Source organism: Nerophis lumbriciformis, linkage group LG04, assembly GCF_033978685.3.
Source record: "Nerophis lumbriciformis linkage group LG04, RoL_Nlum_v2.1, whole genome shotgun sequence".
Lineage (NCBI taxonomy): Eukaryota > Metazoa > Chordata > Actinopteri > Syngnathiformes > Syngnathidae > Nerophis > Nerophis lumbriciformis.
In genome coordinates this window covers 292,171-316,936 of record NC_084551.2, presented here as the reverse complement: position 1 = coordinate 316,936, position 24,766 = coordinate 292,171, and the positions used below count along the sequence as shown (strand labels likewise).

The 24,766-nt window shown below is 38.3% G+C and overlaps 1 protein-coding gene across 3 annotated transcripts in view; it reads left to right on the top strand.

Annotated features, from left to right (window-relative positions):
* The window catches only part of tmem145 (transmembrane protein 145), a 122,802-nt gene that overhangs the window by 92,163 nt on the left and 5,873 nt on the right, over positions 1 to 24,766 (top strand). The window contains exons 8-13 of one of the 3 annotated variants that reach the window (XM_061947145.1): positions 328 to 396; positions 850 to 930; positions 6,542 to 6,620; positions 8,274 to 8,367; positions 17,401 to 17,573; positions 21,968 to 22,088. In XM_061947145.1, the coding sequence (XP_061803129.1) occupies positions 328 to 396; positions 850 to 930; positions 6,542 to 6,620; positions 8,274 to 8,367; positions 17,401 to 17,573; positions 21,968 to 22,088 (617 nt within the window). The remainder of the gene's footprint in view (positions 1 to 327; positions 397 to 849; positions 931 to 6,541; positions 6,621 to 8,273; positions 8,368 to 17,400; positions 17,574 to 21,967; positions 22,089 to 24,766) is intronic. The other 2 variants (XM_061947152.1, XM_061947160.1) reach the window with 2 other exon arrangements.

The following is a 24,766-nucleotide window of genomic DNA, read 5'->3' as shown; positions in this document are numbered from 1 at the left end:
TCTTGTTGTTCTGTAAACGTACCCAAAGGGCAAAGCATCAGGCACGCAGAGGGGCCGTGGGCGCACGTTAATGTTTACGACCTGCCACCCACCTGTAAATTCTCCCCCACGGCTTCTTTAGGTTGTAAAATATGCATGCCCTGGCAAATGAACGGAGAAAGGCCGCGGGACGAACGCATGCTGCTGTATCGCTCGCTCCCCGTCGATCTGCCGCCTTCTCATTGTCTCCCTTCCACGCCATCTGTTATCGCAACTTCCTCCTTCTCCCTTCCAGTACACACAAACACACCTCCGTCACTTTGTGCCTTTGACCTGTTTCCTCTGCAGACAATTTGAAGGGGAGACAGCTTCTTCACACAACCTACAAAATGTTTATGACGGCCGCAGGTGTGGAGGGTGAGTACACCCACACATGTTTGAAGGGTGACAATGAGTGCACGCCCGCAGGTGTGGAGGGTGAGTACACCCACACATGTTTGAAGGGTGACAATGAGTGCACGCCCGCAGGTGTGGAGGGTGAGTACACCCACACATGTTTGAAGGGTGACAATGAGTGCACGCCCGCAGGTGTGGAGGGTGAGTACACCCACACATGTTTGAAGGGTGACAATGAGTGCACGGCCGCAGGTGTGGAGGGTGAGTACACCCACACATGTTTGAAGGGTGACAATGAGTGCACGCCCGCAGTAATCTACATTCAAGCAGCACACATGTAGAATCCTGTGTGTTCAGCAAAGCACATTGACCTACTGTGCTCAACTCTTTCTCACCTCTTTAAATCATCCCCTGTTTGAACCCTCCTCCTCCTCACCTTTTGCCTCCGTGCTCTACGTCTTCTCTCCCCTCCAGTGCTCAGCTTGTTGTTCCACTGTATCTACTGGGGCCTCTACGCTCGCGATGGAGTCGGCAACGGCAGCCTGAAAATACTCGGTGAGCCTTTCCTCCTTCTTTACCTCCTCCTCATGGTTTGACCAAAAAAAGACTCTCTTTGAATCTCAGTAAAACGACAATAATGCTATTTGGTAAGAGTAGAAGAGAAAGTCAAACACAATTACAAATACCGTATTTTTCGGAGTATAAGTCGCTCCGAAGTATAAGTCGCACCGGCCGAAAATGCATAATAAAGAAGGAAAACAAAACATATAAGTCGCATTTTTGGGGGAAATGTATTTGATAAAGCCCAACAGCAAGAATAGACATTTGAAAGGCAATTTAAAATAAATAAAGAATAGTGAACAACAGGCTGAATAAGTGTACGTTATATGAGGCATAAATAACCATACTTGCCAACCTTGAGACCTCAGATTTCGGGAGGTGGGGGGGGGGGGGGCGTGGTTAAGAGGGGAGGAGTATATTTACAGCTAGAATTCACCAAGTCAAGTATTTAATATATATATATATATATATATATATATATATATATATATATATATATATATATATATATATATATACATACATACATATATACATACTGTATATAAGAAATACTTGACTTTCAGTGAATTCTAGCTATATATGTTTATTTTATTTTTATATATGTATATATATATATTTATATATATATATATATATATATATATATATATATATATATATATATATATATATATATATATATAAGAAATACTTGACTTTCAGTGAATTCTAGCTATATATATTTATTTTATTTTATATATATATATACATACTGTATATAAGAAATACTTGACTTTCAGTGAATTCTAGTTATATATGTTTATTTTATTTATATATATATATATATATATATATATATACATATATATGTATACATATATATATATGTATATATATATATATATATATATGTATATATATATATATATATATGTATATATATATATATATGTATATATATATATAAATATAAGAAATACTTGACTTTCAGTGAATTCTAGCTATATATATTTATTTTATTATATATATATAAAAGAAATACTTGAATTTCAGTGTTCATTTATTTACACATATACACACACATAACACTCATCTACTCATTGCTGGGTTAAGGGTTGAATTGTCCATCCTTGTTCTATTCTCTGTCACTATTTTTCTAACCATGCTGAACACCCTCTCTGATGATGCATTGCTGTGTGGCACGCACAAAAGTGCTTTCATCAAATGCACTAGAGTCTGGAATCTTCCATCTCTCCCTAGCATAGCCCAAAACTGGTCAATATTTGCTTCCTGAGGAAGATCTTCAGTGCCAAGCACTTGGTAGTCCACTACTTCTTCCCGGAGGCTATCCAGGTCCAATCGCAGCTGCGGCTTGGAGCTTACAAGCGTATTTCTTCATCTTACTCGTCGTCGGCGTCGCCACGGCTGTATCTTCCTCGTTTTTCTGCTTCGTCTCCTTGTTGTGTGCGCAGTTGTGCAATGCACTCTCTAAAAGCCCTAGATGTTATTGTCACATATGCATGTACAGTAGATGGCAGTATTGTCCTGTTTAAGAGTGTCACAACATTGCTGTTTACGGCAGACGAACTGCTTTACGGTAGACGAAAACGTGACTGCTGTTGTTGTGTGTTGTTGCCGCGCTGGGAGGACGTTAATGAAACTGCCTAACAATAAACCCACATAAGAAACCAAGAACTCGCCCTCGATCATTATACAGTTATAACGTGATTGGGCAGGCACGCTGTTTATATTGTGGGAACGCGGACGTGAAAACAGGCTGTCCTCACTCCGGTCCGCATGGAGCTGGAGGGGGCGTGGCCTCCAGCTCCGCCTGAATTTCGGGAGAAAATTTGTCCCGGGAGGTTTTTGGGAGAGGCGCTGAATTTCGGGAGTCTCCCGGAAAATCCGGGAGGGTTGGCAAGTATGTAAATAACCAACTGAGAACGTGCCTGGTATGTTAACGTAACATATAATGGTAAGAGTCATTCAAATAACTATAACATATAGAACATGCTATACGTTTACCAAACAATCTGTCACTAAATCCCATGAAATCTTATACGTCTAGTCTCTTACGTGAATGAGATCAATAATATTATTTGATATTTTACGGCAATGTGTTAATCATTTCACACATAAGTCGCTCCTGAGTATAAGTCGCACCCCCCGGCCAAACTATGAAAAAAACTGCGACTTACAGTCCGAAAAATACGGTATATAAAATGTTGATGGAAGGCCACAACGGTGACTACCAATAACTGCATCTTTCAAGCATTTTTCATTATCTTTAAAATTGTAATAAAAAAATAAAAAAAGACGTGTGTACTTGTCTCTTATGATTGTGAATGATAGGCAAAATTCCAAAAAAAGTGCAGTTCCCCTTGTTTTTTAATATACAAGCAATACACACTGCAAAAACTGAAATCTAAGTAAGATTAAATATCTCAAATAAGGGTGATATTTGCTTATTTTCTGTCTGATAAGATCATTATTCTCACTAAGCAGATTTTATGTTAGAGTGTTTTACTTGTTTTAAGTGTTTTGGTCCTAAATGATCTCAGTAAGATATTACAGCTTGTTGCTGAGATTTGATGACCTATATTGAGTAAAACATGCTTGAAACTAGAATATCAAGTGTTGCAAAGCTGTGTCATCAACACTCACAAGTAGAAAACTACTTTTTTAAAGTCATCATTTCTTACTTCAAGCATGAAAAAAAAAATCCTGATGCCGAGCGCATATCATTATGTCAAGATAATGGCACTAGCATTTACTTCATTTAAGAATATTTTTCAACATATTGAGCAAAAAGGTCTATAAAAAAATTTCTATCAAGAAAAGTGCACTTGTTATTAGTGAGAATATACTTATTTTAAAGTATTTTTGGGTTCATTGAGGTTAGCTAATTTGACTTGTTTTGGAAAGTCTTGACAAGCCAAATGTTCTTGTTCTATTGGCAGATCATTTTGCTTAGTTCAAGTAAAATACCCCTCATTTTTGTATTGTTCTTTCTTGTTTTTGAACACTGACTTTTTGCAGTGCAGTATTGTGATATTGTTTAAAGGTGACAAGAAGGCATACTTTTTACACAAAATGATGGTTGAATTTTGAAGGTTTCACTGTATTTTAAACAATGAATACTGTATAGAAAACAGTATTATTATTATTATTATGTTAAAATGCAGTTTTCTGTATTCCCCACTTCAATGTAAATCTCTCCATGAAATGGCTGAAAAATAGCATTGCTAGTCATTGTGAAATATTCAGTGCATATTTCCATCATTTACATTGTTAGATGTTTTAAATGTTAGGCAGCTCATTGTTTTAAGGCAGGGGTCGGCAACAGAGGTGTGTAGAGTAGCCAGAAATTGTACTCAAGTAAGAGTACTGTTACTTTAGAGATTTATTACTTAAGTAAAAGTAAGGAGTAGTCACCCAAATATTTACTTGAGTAAAAGTAAAAAGTATGTTGTGAAAAAACTACTCAAGTACTGAGTAACTGATGAGTAACATACACACTCATATCGTATATATATATATATATATATATATATATATATATATATATATATATATATATATATATATATATATATATACATAGATACATATACATTGATATATACAGTATATCATTTATATGTATTTATTTTGCTGTTTTTGTTTACATGTTAAAGGTGTTTTAATGAATATACATGCATGTTTAACATATAGATTCCTTTCTTTCATGAAGACAAGAATATAAGTTGGTGTATTACCTGATTCTGATGACTTGCATTGATTGTAATCAGACAGTAGTGATGATAACGTCCACGTTTTCAAATGGAGGAGAAGAAAAGTTCCTCCTTTCTGTCTAATACCACATGAAAGTGGTTGGTTTTTGGCATCTTATTTGTCCAGCTTCCATATTCGTTTTTATACACTTTACAAGAAATATATTGGCGGCAAACTCCGTAGCTTGCTAGCTTGTTTGCGCTGGCTTTCGGAGACTCTTGTTTTGAAAGCGCAGGCGCGATGGAGCGGTACTTTTATTGTGAAGACAGGAACGTCCTCATGTGCGGTCAGTCTTTAGGCTTTTGACAGGATGTACGGTTGAAATAAAAAAGTATCTTTTTTCCTTCACACTTTTGATTGATTGATTGGAACTTTTATTAGTAGATTGCACAGTACAGTACATATTCCGTACAATTGACCACTAAATGGTAACACCCCAATAAGATTTTCAACTTGTTTAAGTCAGGTCATGTGACCGCCTGGCTCTGTTTGATTGGTCCAACGTCACCAGTGACTGCATCTGATTGGTGGAACGAAGTGAAACGTCACCAGTAAGGCAGGCACTTTGAAGGTCTGTCTGACAGACCAAAACAAACAAAGCGTGCATTAACAGATGGATAAAAATTAGTAGCGAGTAGCGAGCTGAATGTAGATAAAAGTAGCGGAGTAAAAGTAGCGTTCCTTCTCTATAAATATACTTAAGTAAAAGTAAAAGTATGTTGCATTAAAACTACTCTTAGAAGTACAATTTATCCCAAAAGTTACTCAAGTAGATGTAACGGAGTAAATGTAGCGCGTTACTACCCACCTCTGGTCGGCAACCCGCGGCTCTAGAGCCGCATGCGGCTCTTTAGCGCCGCCCTAGTGGCTCTCTGGAGCTTTTTCAAAAATGTATGAAAAATGGAAAAAGATGAGGGGAAAAAAAAAAATTTTTTGTTTTAATATGGTTTCTGTAGGAGGACAAACATGACACAAACCTCCCTAATTGTTATAAATCACACTGTTTATATTAAACATGCTTCACTGATGCAAGTATTTGGCGAGTGCCGTTTTGTCCTACTAATTTTGGCAGTCCTTGAACTCACCTTAGTTTGTTTACATGTATAACTTTCTGCGACTTTCTCGAACGTGTTTTATGCCACTTCTTTTTCTGTCTCATTTTGTCCACCAAACTTTTATCGTTGTGCATGAATCCACAAAGGTGAGTTTTGTTGATGTTATTGACTTGTGTGGAGTGCTAATCAGACATATTTGGTCACTGCATGACTGCGAGCTAATCGATGCTAACATGCTATTTAGGCTAGCTATATGTACATATTGCATCATTATGCCTCATTTGTAGCTATATTTGAGCTCATTTAGTTTCCTTTAAGTCATATTAATTCGATTTATATCTCATGACACACTATCTGTATGTAATATGGCTTTTAATTTGTTGCGGCTCCAGACAGATTTGTTTTTGTATTTTTGGTCCAATATGGCTCTTTCAACATTTTGGGTTGCCGACCCCGGTTTTAAGGCAACAGTCCCCTAAACGACTAAAAAATGCTTTATGCATGACACAAGGTTGAAATCCTTTGTTTGTATGGACATGTTCTGGATGAAACGACACAAATCCCCACAGACACCCCTCATGAATCTTGTTAAGTCTTCCCAAAAGATTATTGCCGACAACTTCACACTTTCTTCCATTTTCACTTCCTGTAGGTGTCATGGCAGGCTGTCCCAATAGTTTTTTTCGTCCATATGTATGACAGATCATGTATGAGTGTGAGCAGTGGCCTGAATTATTATTATCCAGTCTAATTACCCTCATGTCGTCTCACTCTTTCTTTCTCTGTTCCTCCAGGGAAATTACTCTTCTCCATCAGTTTCCTGGTGTTCCTTCTTATGCTCATACTGTTGGGCAAAGGCTTCACTGTCACCAGGTAATATCAAGTCATGTTGTAATGCAGTGGTCACCAACCTTTTCTGTCACCAGGTAATATCAAGTAACGTTGTAATGCAGTGGTCACCAACCTTTTCGAGCCCAAGATCTCTGGCCTCAGCCACAAAACAAAGCAAGCTCTACCTCTGTGTCAACTATTGACATATATATATATGTATGTAACATACAAAACCAGTTAACTTGGCACATTGTGTAATTCGTAAATAAAAACAGAATACAATGATTTGCTAATCCTTGTCAACTTATATTCAATTGAATAGACTGCAAAGACAAGATATTTAATGTTCGAATTGAGAAAGTTTTTTTTGTGTGCAAATAATCATTAACTTATAATTTAATGGCAGCAACACATTGCAAGGGGCATTTTTACCACTGTGTTACATGGCCTTTCCTTTTAACAACACTCAGTAAACGTTTGGGAACTGAGGAGACACATTTTTGAAGCTTTTCAGGTGGAATTCTTTCCCATTCTTGCTTGATGTACAGCTTAAGTTGTTCAACAGTCCGGGGGTCTCCGTTGTGGTATTTTAGGCTTCATAATGCGCCACACATTTTCAATGGGAGACAGGTCTGGACTACAGGCAGGCCAGTCTAGTACCCGCACTCTTTTACTATGAAGCCACGCTGATGTAACACGTTGCTTGGCATTGTCTTGCTGAAATAAGCAGGGGCGTCCATGATAACGTTGCTTGGATGGCAACATATGTTGCTCCAAAACCTGTATGTACCTTTCAGCATTAATGACACCTTCACAGATGTGTAAGTTACCCATGTCTTGGGCACTAATACACCCCCATACCATCACAGATGCTAGCTTTTCAATTTTGCGCCTTAACAGTCAGGATGGTTCTTTACCTTTTTGGTCCGGAGGACACGACGTCCATAGTTTCCAAAAACAATTTGAAAAGTGGACTGGTCAGACCACAGAACACTTTTCCACTTTGCATCAGTCCATCTTAGATGAGCTCGGGCTCGGGTGTTGTTGATAAATGGCTTTGGCTTCGCATAGTAGAGTTTGAACTTGCACTTGTTAGAACATTAAGTATCTTGTCTTTGCAGTGTATTCAATTGAATATAAGTTTAATAAGATTTGCAAATATTTGGATTCTGTTTTTATTTACGATTTACACAACATGCCAACTTCACTGGTTTTGGGTTTTGTTTATTTATTTATTTTTTAAAGACAAACTTTGTGATGTTATTATTGGCTGACATTTTGGCTTTTCTCATTGTGCTTCTTACTGTTTTCCCAATTTTTGCGGTCTGGAGAGCAGTGGGATGTGAGGCTGAAGGGTTAGCAGGTGTTCAAATGCATGGCTGTTGGTCACTGTCCGGGTGGGGGTGTCACTGTCATATTATTTATTTATTTTTTTTTCTCTGACTGGTTGGCGACCCCTGCTGCAGTGTACAGCCTTTGGTCTTTAGACTCTTTAAGGAAACAGAACTCCAATGGTGGTGCTTTTTTTATTCATTCAATTCAAACGTGAGTCATGTTGTGTGGCGTAAATAACTGCTCTTGTCTGACTATAAATCTCCTTCTTCTCCCGAAACACGTGCAACTCCAAATGTCTCCGCTTTGTCTTTATTGCGGCCTAACTGATGGCTAAACTTTGACCCCTTCTGTGTGTGTCAGGGCAAGGATCAGTCACAGTGGCTCAGTGAAGCTGAGCATCTACATGACCGTTTACACCATCACCTACGTCATCCTCTTTATCTACGAAGCAGAGGTACACAAACAGCATGCTTCATCTACCATTCATTGAAATGTCCCTTAGCATTGTGTACCAATTCAGTACCAATTCCCAGTACCTGGAAATTGATACCAGTAGTCAACATTACCAATTGTTGTGTTTGTGTGTTAATAAATCTTAATTGTTTAATACAAAATCTAAATTACATTTATTTAGTAGCGAACTGTAATTATGCTGTCCAGTTGTTTTCTTACTCTTTTGAATTTTATTTGCAATTATTGTACAGTAGTAGGGATGTCCGATAATATCGGACTGACAATATTATCGGCCGATAAATGCTTTAAAATGTAATATCGGATATTATCGGTATCGGTTTCAAAAAGTGAAATGTATGACTTTTTAAAGCGCCCTTGTGTACACGGACGTAGGGAGAATAAACCTTAAAGGCACTGCCTTTGCGTGCCGGCCCAATCACATATCTATGGCTTTTCACACACACACACAAGTGAATGCACACATACTTGGTCAACAGCCATACAGGTCACACTGAGGGTGGCTGTATAAACAACTTTAACACTGTTACAAATATGCGCCACACTGCGAACCCACACCAAACAAGAATGACAAACACATTTCGGGAGAACATCCGCACCGTAACACAACAGAACAAATTTCCAGAACCCCTTGCAGCACTAACTCTTCCGGGGCGCTACAATATACACCCCTGCTACCCCCTACCCCCCCCGCCCCACCACCACCTCTACCCCGCCCACCTCAACCTCCTCATGAGAGCATGTCCCAAATTCCAAGCTGCTGTTTTGAGGCATGTAAAAAAAAAAATAATAATGCGCTTTGTGACTTCAATAATAAATATGGCAGTGCCATGTTGGCTTTTTTTTCCATGACTTGAGTTGATTTATTTTGGAAAAGCTTGTTACATTGTTTAATGCATCCAGCGGGGCATCACAACAAAATTAGGCTTAATAATGTGTTAATTCCACGACTGTATGTATCCGTATCGGTTGATATCGAAATCGGTAATCGGCAAAAAAGACATTATCGGACATCTCTATACAGTAGACTTTGCATGCAATTCCAAAACGTTTGATGGCAGACTACGATGTGTTGCCTAGTCTTTGTCAATAAGTTGAATCTAGTATTTTGTTGCGCCTTAAAAGGTGTTTATACTGTAAGTATTGCATTTATTACACTCCAGCTCTTTGATAATAACGTTCATCTTAGTTGTAAATGTCATTACCATTTTTGGGGGTGTTGAAATCGCCGTGTAAAAGTGCTAACGCTAATTGGTAGCATGGTTATGGCATATCCAATGTAAATTAGCATCAAGCTAGCGCCTTTTTAAAAGTGGAGGATAACTGTACTTTTGAGCCACTTCTTCTTTCTTTGTTGGCATGGTAAAGTTTAGAGATGCATACTTAATAAAAACACTTTTCTAAATCCCGGCATCAGGACAACTTACTTCCAATACACTAATGTGGGACCTCAGACTTTTATTTATCATAATAATATCTGCCTTTGAACAAATAAATAAATTGAAAAACTCAGAACAAGTCTCGAAAAAGAGGGGTCAGCTTATATTCAAGGTAGTAGTCCTTTTACAATGGTGGCTTTCCGCTCCTTGCAGCGACTGCCATAGTTTTTCGTTTGCCGGGTCAATCGTCTTCGGCTTTGGAGCTGTGTGGTGTGCATTTGGTCGTCATAATGAGGGTGAGTGTATAATGCACCAAAGGGCTGACTGGATGATTGTGTGAATGCTAGGGGTGTAACGGTACGTGTATTTGTATTGAACCGTTTCGGTACGGGGGGTTTCGGTTCGGTTCGGAGGTGTACCGAACGAGTTTCCACACGGACATATAAGTAGCGTAACGCACGTTGTGTAAACAATGCACACCGAGGCACAACACACGGCATGCTAGCAACCACCTGGCTACGATAGACTGACCATACGTCCTCTTTTCACCGGACATGTCCTCTTTTGCGGAGTTTCTTAAATACCTCAAATGTCCGGCATTTTGAGTTAGGGTTGCGTGTATTTTCAATGTACGTTCAGGGTTAAGAAGGGGTTAAAAACAAAACAAACAGCAGCATTGGTGAGGGAGGGGCAGAGACAGAGAGAGAGAGAGAGAATTATGATAAACGCGCATGCGTCGCCAGGCTCAGCTTTTTATCCATAGATTTATCACATTTAATTTTTTATTATCTATAGCAGGGGTGTCAAAAGTGTGCCCCGGAGGCCATTTGTTAAAGTTAAAAAAGTTAAAGTACCAATGATTGTCACACACACACTAGGTGTGGCGAAATTATTATTTGCGGCCCACAGCTAATGTTTTAAAGGCCCACGGCACATAAATAAACAAAAACATAACAAAAGTGAAATAAAAAAGCTTAAAGGTTAAATGCATACCTGCCAACTACTCCGGTTTTCCCGTAATTAGTACGGTTTTCATCAACCTATTCCGGGTTACGGTTGCAGTGATAAAAAATACGGTTTTTCATTAATTAAAAAAAAAAATTTTTTTTTTAAAGTTTTATTCATGAAATCGCGTAACAACAATGACATTCGACCTGCTTCCCGTAACTTCCTATCGAGCCATTCCGCAAGGCTATTTATAGCACCGCTGCCAAGCACAAGGCCATTGTTTCCAAACGAGCGAACGATCATGGAATCAGCCGGAGAAAAATCGCATACGAGTCTTAAACCGAAAAGAAAACTGCAGTCATTCCGTGAAGAATATTCAAAAGCCTATCCGGGAATAATTATCCGTTCCAAAAAGGGTGAAAACTACGCGAATTGCACCTTGCGCAGACAAGATTTTTCGATCGGACACGGAGGAATTAGCGATGTAAAAGACCACGTTGGGACAAAAAAACACAAGTCTAATGCCGTTGCTAGCGATACAAGTGGAAAACTTTCAACGTTTTTCGGATTTTAGCCACAAAAAGGTAATGACACCAATGTTATCTATTGGAATTGTTTAGTACTGTTATACTGTTAAAAGTGTTTATACTATTTATGCTTTCAAGTCCAAGTTGAAGAAATCTTGTTAAATGTTGACAGCATAACTACCAAAATACAGAAGTATGTCCTTAATATTTTTGCAGTGCTATTTCTGTTGAAAAGTTCAAATGATTACATTAGAGATGTGATGTGCCACTTTTCAAGTGTCTGATGGCTTCAATTAATTTTCATGAATTTTTCATATTTTGAATTCTTTTGAAAGGCTTACAAAAAAACTACATTTGAATTGTAATTCCATGCTATTGACAGGACTATTAATTTTAATGAAGTTAGCTTACCATGTTTACAGTATGATAATTGTGATAGAAATGTGAATTTTAGGCACAGAATATTTTTTACAATTGAACAAGGCAGTAGATTATACAAGCTTGGACAGAAAGTTAATAATGACACCAATTTTCTTTTTAATGGAATTGTTTAGTACTGTTTTACCATTTGTTTACTGTAAAAAGTGTTTATACTTTCAATGAACAAATTGAAGTCTTGTGAAAGGTTGACAGGATAACTGGCATTAACTGTCAAAATAATTTCAAACTATTGAAGTTAGCTTACAGAATAAACATGTCAATCAACCCATATGATTTTTGCTGTAATATTTTTGTTTTGAAAAGTCACTGTGACTGATAGAAAAGTGATGGTTTTAGCAACATTTTAACCTGTCTGAATGCAATCAATCATTTTGCGTCGGGGGGCGAAGCCTGAACCCCCCACCAGGACTTTATTAGGTTTTTCTGATTTCAAAAGTTGGCAGGTATGTAAATGTAATTTAGAAAAAGTTGCAATGTTGACTAATAAAACAAAGCTGTTTTTTTTTCTCAAAACATAATATTGAATCAAAATCAATGTTATTATGAATTATTGACCTATCCAAGGTTCCCATTACGTCACATCAAATATTCCACTAAGAAAAATATTTTTGGTGGAAGATTTTGCAAATGTGGTAAATAAATATCCATAAAATGTATATTTTGTTGTTTTCTTACTGTACCAAAAATGAACCGAACTGTGACCTCAAAACCGAGGTACGGAATGAACCGAAATTTTTGCGTACCGTTACACACCTAGTGAATGCATTTGTTTAATGTGAACAATTTCATTGGTCCATTGTCAATTCTATTGGTCTGATGTGTCCAAATTAAAATGTATTTGCGGCATGTTAAGCGTCTTATAGTTCGGAAATGATGGTACATTCATTAATCCTTCCCTCTGAAAACAAGTCCAACAAGTACGAGGTCTTCATGATTCATTGACTCAGTACAAGCTGCAAAATGTTTGCTGCATTGTCACACTTGAAGTACAAAGTCCTCAAGGGTTTGTCGACTCAAGTGGAAGATAATCCCCAAATTAAAAAAACGCTGTTTGCTGGAGCAGCTGCAGTTGTTGTTGCTGCTGCTGATGCATGGAATTCTATTATTTGGTGCTCATTTAATAACTCTTGGCATTTAGACATATAGACGCAGCCAACCATATGAGCCGTGGCCATACAGAGTTCTCCACCCTTATTAATGATGCTGTATGTGTGAAAATGGAGCGAGCACTCCACTGTTCAGCATATAAGGTGATGAATTAATAATGCTCAGGTGTGTGTAGATAAAGCCCAGTGCCATGTACTGGGACAGTGAAGTACAGCCTCTGCACACAACACGCTAATGGTCCATTGGGATTACGGTTCTGGAAGTGTTCAGCCCATATATAACCAAGGAGCCCTATAGTCATTTCTCCCCCTTTTGCAAGGAAAGCACACCACACTCTGGGGAACCCCCGCTAAAAATAATCCAAACTGGGTTACATTGGCACCGAGACTCCAAAATGCAGTTTGCAACTCAACAAGCTCCGCTTGATTGGTTGGTCGGATGGCGAAAAAAGCTACGAGGCGAGCTGTCGGGTCCATGCATTATGTAGCAGCAGGTAATCCAGAAGGGCTCTCCAGCCACTGGACTGTGAAATGCAATCTGGTACCGGCACATGACCTAGATGTGTGCGTAAGGAGGGCGATGAGGCCGAGTGTCAATGTCACTCACCCCCAGCTAAACTGTAAAGCATGCATTTTTTGTTATTGGACCTGAGATTAGACTGTGTACAAGTCAGTGTTCAAAAACAAGAAAAAAAATACAAAAATTAGGGGTATTTTATTTCGAACCAAGCAAAATTATCTGCCAATCAGTGACGTGCGGTGAGGTTGATGGCTGGTGAGGCACTGACTTCATCACAGTCACATTTACAAACATATGAACCCTAAAGAGTATCTTATTCACCATTTGATTGGCAGCAGTTAACGGGTTATGTTTAAAAGCTCATACCAGCATTCTTCCCTGCTTGGCACTCAGCATCAAGGCTTGAAATTGGGGGTTAAATCACCAAAAATGATTCCCGGGCACGGCGCCGCTGCTGCCCACTGCTCCCCTCACCTCCCAGGGGGTGAACAAGGGGATGGGTCGAATGCAGAGGACAAATTTCATTACACCTAGTGTGTGTGTGACAATCATTGCTACTTTAACTTAACTTTAACTTTACACATACAAACTGTAGCACACAAAAAAGCACATTTAATAAAAAAAAACGTTATTATGGTCTTACCTTTACTTATAAATGAAGTCCACAACTAAAGCCCTCACTTAAACTTTCCACGTGCAAGATTGAATCTATTTAAAAAAGTGTAACCGAGGGTTTATAAATGTGGCCTATACTGTATGAAACTACAAAATAACAAACACGGAGGCTCCAGTTTACACGAGGACCACTTTATTTACCTTCTTTTAAAAACCTCCGCTCCACTCCGTGTCATCACTTCCGCTCTTGGCGCCTTCAAAATAAGAGCTCTAGGCATATACTGTATAACAGCGCATAACAGGAACTTAACATCACAAAGAGGAAATAGGTTACAAAAGTTATTTAATAAGAAGCCAAAAAGTGCAAAAACAATAATGTTCGTGTTGGAGGAGTTGTGAATTAGGTACACCTGCAGACTGCAGGTGTACCTGATGTTGTGGCCCTGCAGTCATTCACAACTCCTCCAACACGAACATTATTGTTTTTGCACTTTTTGGCTTCTTATGAAATAATTTTTTTAAATAGATTCAATCTTGCACGTGGAAAGTTTAAGTGTGGGCTTTAGTTGATATAACAATTCTACGGCGGGGGTGCAGGAGGCGAGCCTCAGCCAGTGCGTCTTTTCCAGCCGTTTTATGATCGCTCAGCACAAGAAATACGTTACACACATACAGTTGTTGACAAAATACACTGTACATTATATACCTCAGCTAACTAAACTATGGAAATGTATAATATAATTCATATAGCAATACAGTCTCACTGCACAGCAGGCCAGCAGTTAGCCGAGTCCGTCCATGTTGAGGCACTGAGTGACGTGCCTCAACTGGCTGCTGTTCACCGCACCGTCTCTTCTCAGTATTTGAACGGCAAATGTGAAAATTCAGCGATTTTGAATAAAAATAATCTAAAACTGGTGAAGTTAAATGGAAAATAACTTTATAGTATAATCACTGGATACATATAACAATTTAATTAATTTTTTTTTCTTTTTACATTTTTTTTCTTTCCATGATGGCAGGTGAGGCCCCGCCTCACCTGCCTCTAGTGACTACACGTCACTGCTGCCAATAGAACAAGAAAATTTGGCTTGTCAAGACTTTCCAAAACAAGTCAAATTAGCTAACCTCAATGAACCCAAAAATACCTTAAAATAAGTATATTCTCACTAATAACAAGTGCACTTTTGCGTAGCATGGGTGCTAAGAGAGAGAGCTTTGTTTTAGAATGTGTAGCAAAGCCTCCTTGCTTTTGTTGTGAAGCGGTGGTAGGTAATAAACACACGGTGCGGGTGCATCTAGCGAGGGGCGAGGTCAGAGGTTAGTTTCATGTCCATGAGGAAAGAGGTTTTTTCTTCATGACTTCATGAAAACCTGCTAATTTTTAAAGTGAGAGTTTGAAAACCTCCTGCACTGCAAAAAGTCAGTGTTCAAAAACAAGAAAAAACAAAACAAAAATAAGGGGTATTTTATTTGAACCAAGCAAAATTATCTGCCAATAGAACAAGAAAATTCGAATACAAGTTAAATTAGCTAACCTCAATGAACCCCAAAATACCTTAAAATAAGTATATTCTCACTAATAACAAGTGCACTTTTCTTGGTAGAAAAAAAAAGAGACCTTATTGCTCAATATGTTGAAAAAATATTCTTAAATGAAGTAAATGCTAGTGCCATTTTCTTGACATAATGATATGCGCTCGGCATTACATTTCTTGAAACCAGCAAATTTATACTAAAAACTGATTTATAGTTCTTAATGGAAAGGCAAGCGCTTGTTACTCTCGAAGTCTCCTAGCCGCTCAAGCAAATCATATTGTCTAAAATTGCATTTTTCCATGGATAACATGACATCATCGCACCAAGTGCGTGCTCTTTCAGTCAATTAGTGCACATATATACATTTATAATTTTTTTTTATTGTAATTTTGAAGAATTTACCTGAAAGTGCATGAACTATTTCTGTTCAAAATAGTTTGAAATGTCATATGTTAAATGTTTAAATATTAACTGTCAGTTTGCTGTACTGTGCCAACTGTACTACTATATGAGTACCTATTTTCTATTGTTTCATTGAAAATAAAACAGCAAAGTCCATTTGACTGTCATCCGTTTTAATTATGAGACACAATAGTGTCAGTCATGATTTTTTTTTTTTCATACATGAAATAAGAAGTCATTACTTTAAAAAAGTAGTTTTATACTTGTGAGTGTTGATGACACAGCTTTGCAACACTTGATATTCTAGTTTCAAGCATGTTTTACTCAATATAGGTCATCAAATCTCAGCAACAAGCTGTAATATCTTACTGAGATCATTTAGGACCAAAACCCTTAAAACAAGTAAAACACTCTCACATAAAATCTGCTTAGTGAGAAGAATTATCTTATCAGACAGAAAATAAGCAAATATCACCCTTATTTGAGATATTTCATCTTACCTAGATTTCAGTTTTTGCAGTGTAGCCTCTAAATCAGTGGTTCTCAAATGGGGGTACTTGAAGGTATGCCAAGGGGTACGTGAGATTTTTTTAAAATATTCTAAAAATAGCAACAATTCAAAAATCCTTTATGAATATAAATAAAAACTAGGGATGTCCGAAAATGGCTTTATGCCGATATCCGATATTCCGATATTGTCCACTCTTTATTTATCGATACCGATATCAACCGATATATGCAGTCGTGGAATTAACACATTATTATGCCTAATTAGGACAACCAAGTATGGTGAAGATAAGGTACTTTTTAAAAATAATAATAAAATAAGATAAATAAATTAAAAACATTTTCTTGAATAAAAAAGAAAGTAAAACAATATAAAAACAGTTACATAGAAACTAGTAATTAATGGAAATGAGTCAAATGAAGTGTTAAAGGTTAGTACTATTAGTGGAGCAGCAGCACGCACAATCATGTGTGCTTACGGACTGTATCCCTTGCAGACTGTATTGATATATATTGATATATAATGTAGGAACCACAATATTAATAACAGAAAGAAACAACACTTTTGTGTGAATGAGTGTAAATGGGGGAGGGAAGTTTTTAGGGTTGGTGCACTAATTGTAAGTGTATCTTGTGTGTTTTTATGTTGATTTAATAAAAAAAACAAAAAAAAAACGATACTGATAATAAAAAAACCCCGATACCAATCATTTCCGATATTACATTTTAACGCATTTATCGGCCGATAATATCGGCAGGCCGATATTATCGGACATCTCTAATAAAAACCTATCTTTTTTTCCAAATAGTTCAAGAAAGACCACTACAAATGAGCAATATTTTGCACTGTTATGAAATGTAATGAATCAGAAACTGATGACATAGTGCTGTATTTTACTTCTTTATCTCTTTTTTTCAACCAAAAATGCTTTGCTCTGATTAGGGGGTACTTGAATTAAAAAAAAAAATTCACAGGGGGTACATCACTGAAAAAAGGTTGCTCTAAATGAATGCATGTTTTTCATCCTTCAGTTCTTCGATCCAGGCGAGGTTCTGTACGCCTACGACAGCCCGGCCGGCTACGGGCTGATGGGCCTGCAGCTGCTGGCCTACGTGTGGTTCTGCTACGCCGTGCTGGTCTCTCTTAAGCACTACCCCGAAAAGCAGCCCTTCTACGTCCCCTTTTTCACCACATACACGCTATGGTGAGTCCTTCGCCACGGGTGGGGAAATACCCACAATTTATCTATTTGAAGACTTTTCATGTTGAATTATTCATACGTGTGCTCATGCTTTAATGATCGCGGGGATTTCAAGTTATTTTACGTTGGCCTGATACTCACTTTGTACATGGCCAGAGGAAAGCTCTTAAAGGAAAACTGCACCTTTATGGATTTTTTTTCCCCACCATCCACAATCCCTATCTCAGACATGTCTCTCCATTTTCCGTGCGGTCTAGACCAGTGTATTACATTTTTTGCGTTGAAAAAATCCGGAGGCACACCACCAGCAGAAATCATAAACTCAGTTGACAGTAAAAAGTCGCAATTGTTGGATATGACTTTAAAGCATAACCAAGCAAGCATCAATATAGCTCTTGTCTCAAAGTAGGTGTACTGTCACCACCTGTCACATCACACCCTGACTTATTTGGACTTTTTTGCTGTTTTCCTGTGTGTAGTGTTTTAGTTCCTGTCTTGCGCTCCTATTTTGGTGGCTTTTTCTCTTTTTTTGGTGTTTTCCTGTAGCAGTTTCATGTCTTATTTCCCGCATCTACTTTGTTTTAGCAATAACAATATTTCAGTTGTTTTCATCCTACTTTGTGGGGACATTGTTGATTGTCATGTCATGTTCGGATGTACATTGTTGACGCCGTCTTTGCTCCACAGTAAGTTTTTGCTGTCGTCCAGCATTCTGTTTTTGTTTACTTTGTAGCCAGTTCAGTTTTAGTTTCGTTCTGCAAAGCCTTCCCTAAGCTTCAATGCCTTTTCTTAAGGGCACTCACCTTTTGTTTATTTTTGGTTTAAGCATCAGACACCTTTTTACCTGCATTTACAAAGCAATTAGCTACCTGCTGCCACCTACTGATATGGAAGAGTATTACACGGTTACTCTGCCGAGCTCTAGACAGCACCGACACTCAACAACAACACATCATTTGCAGACTATAATTACTGGTCTGCAAAAACTATTTTTAACCCAAATATGTGAAATTAGATCATCTCTCACGGCACACCAGACTGTATCTCACCACGGCACAGTGGTTGAAAAACACTGGTCTTGACCGTAAAAAACTGCTCAAGGCAGCTAACAATTCAGTTAATGGAGATTCACCTATTTCACTTATAAAACCCTCTAAATCCTATGTGTCAAAGTCAAGGACCGTGGGCCATATCCGGCCTCCGAATGAATGATCTATGGTCCCCGGGGTGAGATTTGATTAGTATTAGAACCAGCCCGCAGGCCACAGCCGCCTGCTGCTGTTTTGCACGCACCAATACTCCATTGCCCACAATGCAACGGTAGCCGGCGAACTCACTGCAGCGCCGCAAGTGGGCCTCGACTTCATTATTCATCAGCATTCAGGGCAGATGTCAACTTTCAGCAACCCCCATACCCAATAATGGCTAAATGGAAGGTGGACGGTGAGAACAGGGGGTATCAAGCCGGGTGGGAGGCAGAGTACATGTCCACGCAGGTAAAAGGCAAACCTGTGTGGAGAAAGTGTGGCTGTAATGAAAGAATATAATCTAAGAAGGCACTATGAAACACAAAGACAAAGACAAGCATATGAACACGGAACAAAGGCTACAGAAGGTGGAAGAATTAAAAGGAGGTCTGATGTCCCAGCAGACTGTTCACAAAAGCCACATCACAAAGCTACGGTGTCCTTTTGATAACTGACACCATGTTTAATTAGAATTGTAATATTTGAATGATGATAAATGAATGTGTAGATTTCACCAATGTGGGAACAATCGGTTGCTTTTCCAAAAAATGTTTAATAAACCGCCAACGTTACAATGTTAAACAGGAAGCGCTTAAAGTTGAATGGCTTTGTAGAAACACTGAGACAAAGTCTAAGTTCATTGTGTTCCGCATGGTGTTTTTTAAACTGCACCAATTATTTCCTCAGAGTTTTCAACTTACATCAAGTGTTTTGCCATGAGGATTATTTGTAGTATGTACATTTTCAGAATGTACTTGTTCTATTTTTGGCCAAAGTAAGACAAAGAAAGGAATCTGAAGTTGTCTTTATTTTTAAGTTATTATGTAGAGATGTTCGATAATATCGGCCTGCCGATATCGGCCGATAAGTGAAATTATCGGTATCGTTTTTTTATTATCGGTATATTTTTATTTGTTTTAATTTTTAAATTTTTTATTAAATCAACATAAAAAACACAAGATACACTTACAATTAGTACACCAACCCAAAAAACCTTCCTCCCCCATTCACACTCATTCACACAAAAGTGTTGTTTCTTTCTGTTATTAATATTGTGGTAGGTTCCTACATTATATATCAATATATATCAATACAGTCTGCAAGGGATACAGTCCGTAAGCACACATGATTGTGCGTGCTGCTGCTCCACTAATAGTACTAACCTTTAACAGTTATTTTACTCATTTTCATTAATTACTCATTTCTATGTAACTGTTTTTATATTGTTTTACTTTCTTTTTTATTCAAGAATTTTTTTTTAATTTATTTATCTTATTTTATTTTATTATTTTTTTTTAAAAAGTACCTTATCTTCACCATACCTGGTTGTCCAAATTAGGCATAATAATGTGTTAATTCCACGACTGCATATATCGGTTGATATCGATATCGGTAATTAAAGAGTTGGGGAATATCGGATATCGGCAAAAAGCCATTATCGGACATCCCTATTATTATGCCATGATTTTACCAGTCCGGCCGCCTGGGAATAGATTTTCCTTCATGCGGCCCTTGAGCTAAAATGAGTTTGACACCAGTCTAAATCATCTATGTGTTTTACACATGATGAAGTATGTATGTAATGTAGTAACATTCATGATAACATTTAATACTTACAGGATTTTGGTCATTTTAAGCACAATATTTTATTTTCTGGGGGCATCGATTTCACAGAGTGCATAGCAACAAACGCTACCTCTGTCAACAACAACTGCGACGAGGTTTAGATGGTACACATATTATGTATGTATTCGTATATATGTTAAATTTTCTATCGCTATATTAGTCTATTTATACCTGCATTGTCCTTTCCATCCTTACACTTTTCTGAAGTGTTCCTGAGCCCATGTGGTGATATCCTTTACACACTGATGTCGCTTGTTGATGCAGTACAGCCTGAGGGATGGAAGGTCACGGGCTTAGCTGCTTACGTGCAGTGATTTCTCCAGATTCTCTGAACCCTTTGATGATATTACGGACCGTAGATGGTGAAATCCCTAAATTCCTTGCAATAGCTGGTTGAGAAAGGTTGTTCTTAAACTGTTCAACAATTTGCTCAGGCATTTGTTGACAAAGTGGTGACCCTCGCCCCATCCTTGTTTGTGAGTGACTGAGCATTTCATGGAATCTACTTTTATACCCAATCATGGCACCCACCTGTTCCCAATTTGCCTGTTCACCTGTGGGATGTTCTAAATAAGTGTTTGATGAGCATTGTTTATATTTACATCCAACACAATTTCCCAACTCATATGGAAACGGGGTTTGTATTATGTAGAAGAAAAAAAGTGCAGTTTTTCTTAAAGTTTCCCCTTGTTTGAATACCATAAGAAATCCTGCACATAGAAATGAATGAAAATGTCATGATCCTTTTAAGCCTTTTTTTTTTTATACAGGCCATGTTTAGGTAACATTTAACTGTCGTGCAGGTGCAAAAGTACGTTTACCGCTGTATCAAAAAAAATGCAAATGGGATTCACGTATTAAAAGAAGCCAGCGACCGTTAAAAACAACAAAAGTCTACACTGTTTTCTCAACTTGTTGTTCTACTGAGCCTTCCACACCTTTTGCCAAAGAACAAGCACAAATTTGATCATTCTTGCTGAACTGAGCTTTTTTAAACGGCTCGAATGACATCGTGCCTGAAGTTAAGTTAAGTTAAAGTCCCAATGATTGTCACACACACACTAGGTGTGGTGAATTTTGTCCTCTGCATTTGACCCATCCCCTTGTTCACTCCCTGGGAGGTGAGGGGAGCAGTGGGCAGCAGCGGTGGCCGCGCCCGGGAATCATTTTTGGTGATTTAACCCCCAATTCCAACCCTTGATGCTGAGTGCCAAGCAGGGAGGTAATGGGTCCCATTTTTATAGTCTTTGGTATGACTCGGCCGGGGTTTGAACTCACAACCTACCCATCTCAGGGCGGACATTCTAACCACTAGGCCACCGAGTAGGTCATGAATCCATCTAGAACGCTGAACTTTTGTGCGGCTGTAGAGGCGTATTAAAAATGACATTTTGTTTTATTATATTTATAATCTGTTGTTTTGTGATCAGTCTTTGTTTACAAATAGTTTGATTGAAATGTTACTGACTTTTACAACCTGCGACGCTGTAGTATTTATTATTCATGTGCTTCCTCTCCCGTCAGGTTCTTTGCTGTGCCAGTGATGGCGCTCATCGCTAACTTTGGCATCCCTCGATGGGCTCGGGAAAAGATCGTCAATGGCATCCAGCTCGGCATCCACCTCTACGCTCACATCGTCTTCCTGGTGCGTAGCATGGGTGCTAAGAAAGAGAGCTTTCTTTTAGAATGTGTAGCAAAGCCTCCTTGCTTTTGTTGTGAAGCGGTGGCAGGTAAACACACGGTGCGGGTGCATCTAGCGAGGGGCGAGGTCAGAGGTTAGTTTCATGTCCATGAGGAAGGAGGTTTTTTTCTTCATGACTTCATGAAAACCTGCACATTTTTAAAGTGAGAGTTTGAAAACCTCCTGCACTGCAAAAAGTCAGTGTTCAAAAACAAGAAAAAAAATACAAAAATCAGGGGTATTTTATTTAAACTAAGCAACATTATCTGCCAATAGAACAAGAAAATGTGTCTTGTCAAGACTTTCCAAAACAAGTACAATTAGCTAACCTCAATGAACCCAAAAATAGCTTAAAATAAGTATATTCTCACTAATAACAAGTGCACTTTTCTTGGTAGGAAAAAAAGAGACCTTTTTGCTCAATATGTTGAAAAATATTCTTAAAGGGGAACATTATCACAATTTCAGAAGGGTTAAAACCATTAAAAATCAGTTCCCAGTGGCTTATTATATTTTTCGAAGTTTTTTTTCAAAATTTTACCCATCATGCAATATCCCTAAAAAAAGCTTCAAAGTGCCTGATTTTAACCATCGTTATAAACACCCGTCCATTTTCCTGTGACGTCACATAGTGAAGCCAACACAAACAAACATGGCGGAAAGAACAGCAAGCTATAGCGACATTAGCTCGGATTCAGACTCGGATTTCAGCGGCTTAAGCGATTCAACAGATTACGCATGTATTGAAACGGATGGTTGTAGTGTGGAGGCAGGTAGCGAAAACCAAATTGAAGAAGAAACTGAAGCTATTGAGCCATATCGGTTTGAACCGTATGCAAGCCAAACCCACGAAAACGACACGACAGCCAGCGACACGGGAGAAAGCGAGGACGAATTCGGCGATCGCCTTCTAACCAACGATTGGTATGTGTTTGTTTGGCATTAAAGGAAACTAACAACTATGAACTAGGTTTACAGCATATGAAATACATTTGGCAACAACATGCACTTTGAGAGTGCAGACAGCCCAATTTTTATCAATTAATATATTCTGTAGACATACCCTCATCCGCGCTCTTTTCCTGAAAGCTGATCTGTCCAGTTTTGGAGTTGATGTCAGCAGGCCAGGGAAGCTAGGGTCGATAGCTCGCTCGTCTGCAGGAACAAACTGCCGCCATTGCTTGCCGTGCTAGCGAGGTCCTTTGTCCCTGAATTGCTCACACACTCCGGCAGATTCAATGGGGGTCTGGCGGCAGATGTCTTTGACTTTATGGTTGGAAATGCATCTGCTTTGAGTGTCGCAGGATATCCACACATTCTTGCCATCTCTGTCGTAGCATAGCTTTCGTGGGTAAAGTGTGCGGAACAAACGTCCAATTTCTTACCACTTTGGCATCTTTGGGCCACTGGTGCAACTTGAATCCCGTCCCTGTTGGTGTTGTTACACCCTCCGACAACACACCGACGAGGCATGATGTCTCCAAGGTACGGAAAACAGTCGAAAAAAGGGAAAATAACAGAGCTGATTTGACTCGGTGTTTGAGAAATCGGGATTGCTTCCCGATGTGACGCCACGTTGTGACGTCATTGCTCCGAGAGCGAATATTAGAAAGGCGTTTAATTCGCCAAAATTCACCCATTTAGAGTTCGGAAATCGGTTAAAAAAATATATGGTCTTTTTTTCTGCAACATCAAGGTATATATTGACGCTTACATAGGTCTGGTGATAATGTTCCCCTTTAAATGAAGTAAATGCTAGTGCCATTATCTTGACATAATGATATGCGCTCGGCATTACATTTCTTGAAACCAGCAAACTTATACCAAAAACTAATTTATTGTTCTTAATGGAAAGGCAACAAGGCAAGCGCTTGTTACTCTCGGGGTCTCCTAGCCACTCAGGCAAATCATATTGTCTAAAAATGCATTTTTCCATGGATAACATGACATCATCGCACCAAGTGCGTGCTCTTTCAGTCGATTAGTGTGCATATATATACAGCCCGTCCCCCAGCCAAATTTTTTTAATTATAATTTTGAAGAATTTATCTGAATGTGCATGAACTATTTCTGTTCAAAATTGTTAGAAATGTCACATGTTAAATGTTTAAATATTAACTGTCAGTTTACTGTACTGTGCCAACTGTACTACTATATGAGTACATATTTTCTATTGTTTCATTGAAAATAAAACAGCAAAGTCCATTTGACTGTCATCTGTTTTAATTATGAGACACAATTGTGTCAAAGTCATGATTTTTGTTTTTCATGCTTGAAATAAGAAATGATGACTTTAAAAAAGTAGTTTTATACTTGTGAGTGTTGATGACACATTCTAGTTTCAAGCATGTTTTACTCAATATAGGTCATCAAATCTCAGCAACAAGCTGTAATATCTTACTGAGATCATTTAGGACCATAACCCTTAAAACAAGTAAAACACTCTAACATAAAATCTGCTTAGTGAGAAGAATGATCTTATCAGACAGAAAATAAGCAAATATCACCCTTATTTGAGATATTTCATCTTACTTAGATTTCAGTTTTTGCAGTGTGGTGAAGACGTGATGGATTGTTTTTGTGCTACAGGCTGTAAGGACACATTTGACTCTCAGAACATCATTCAGAAACTCACTTTTGCA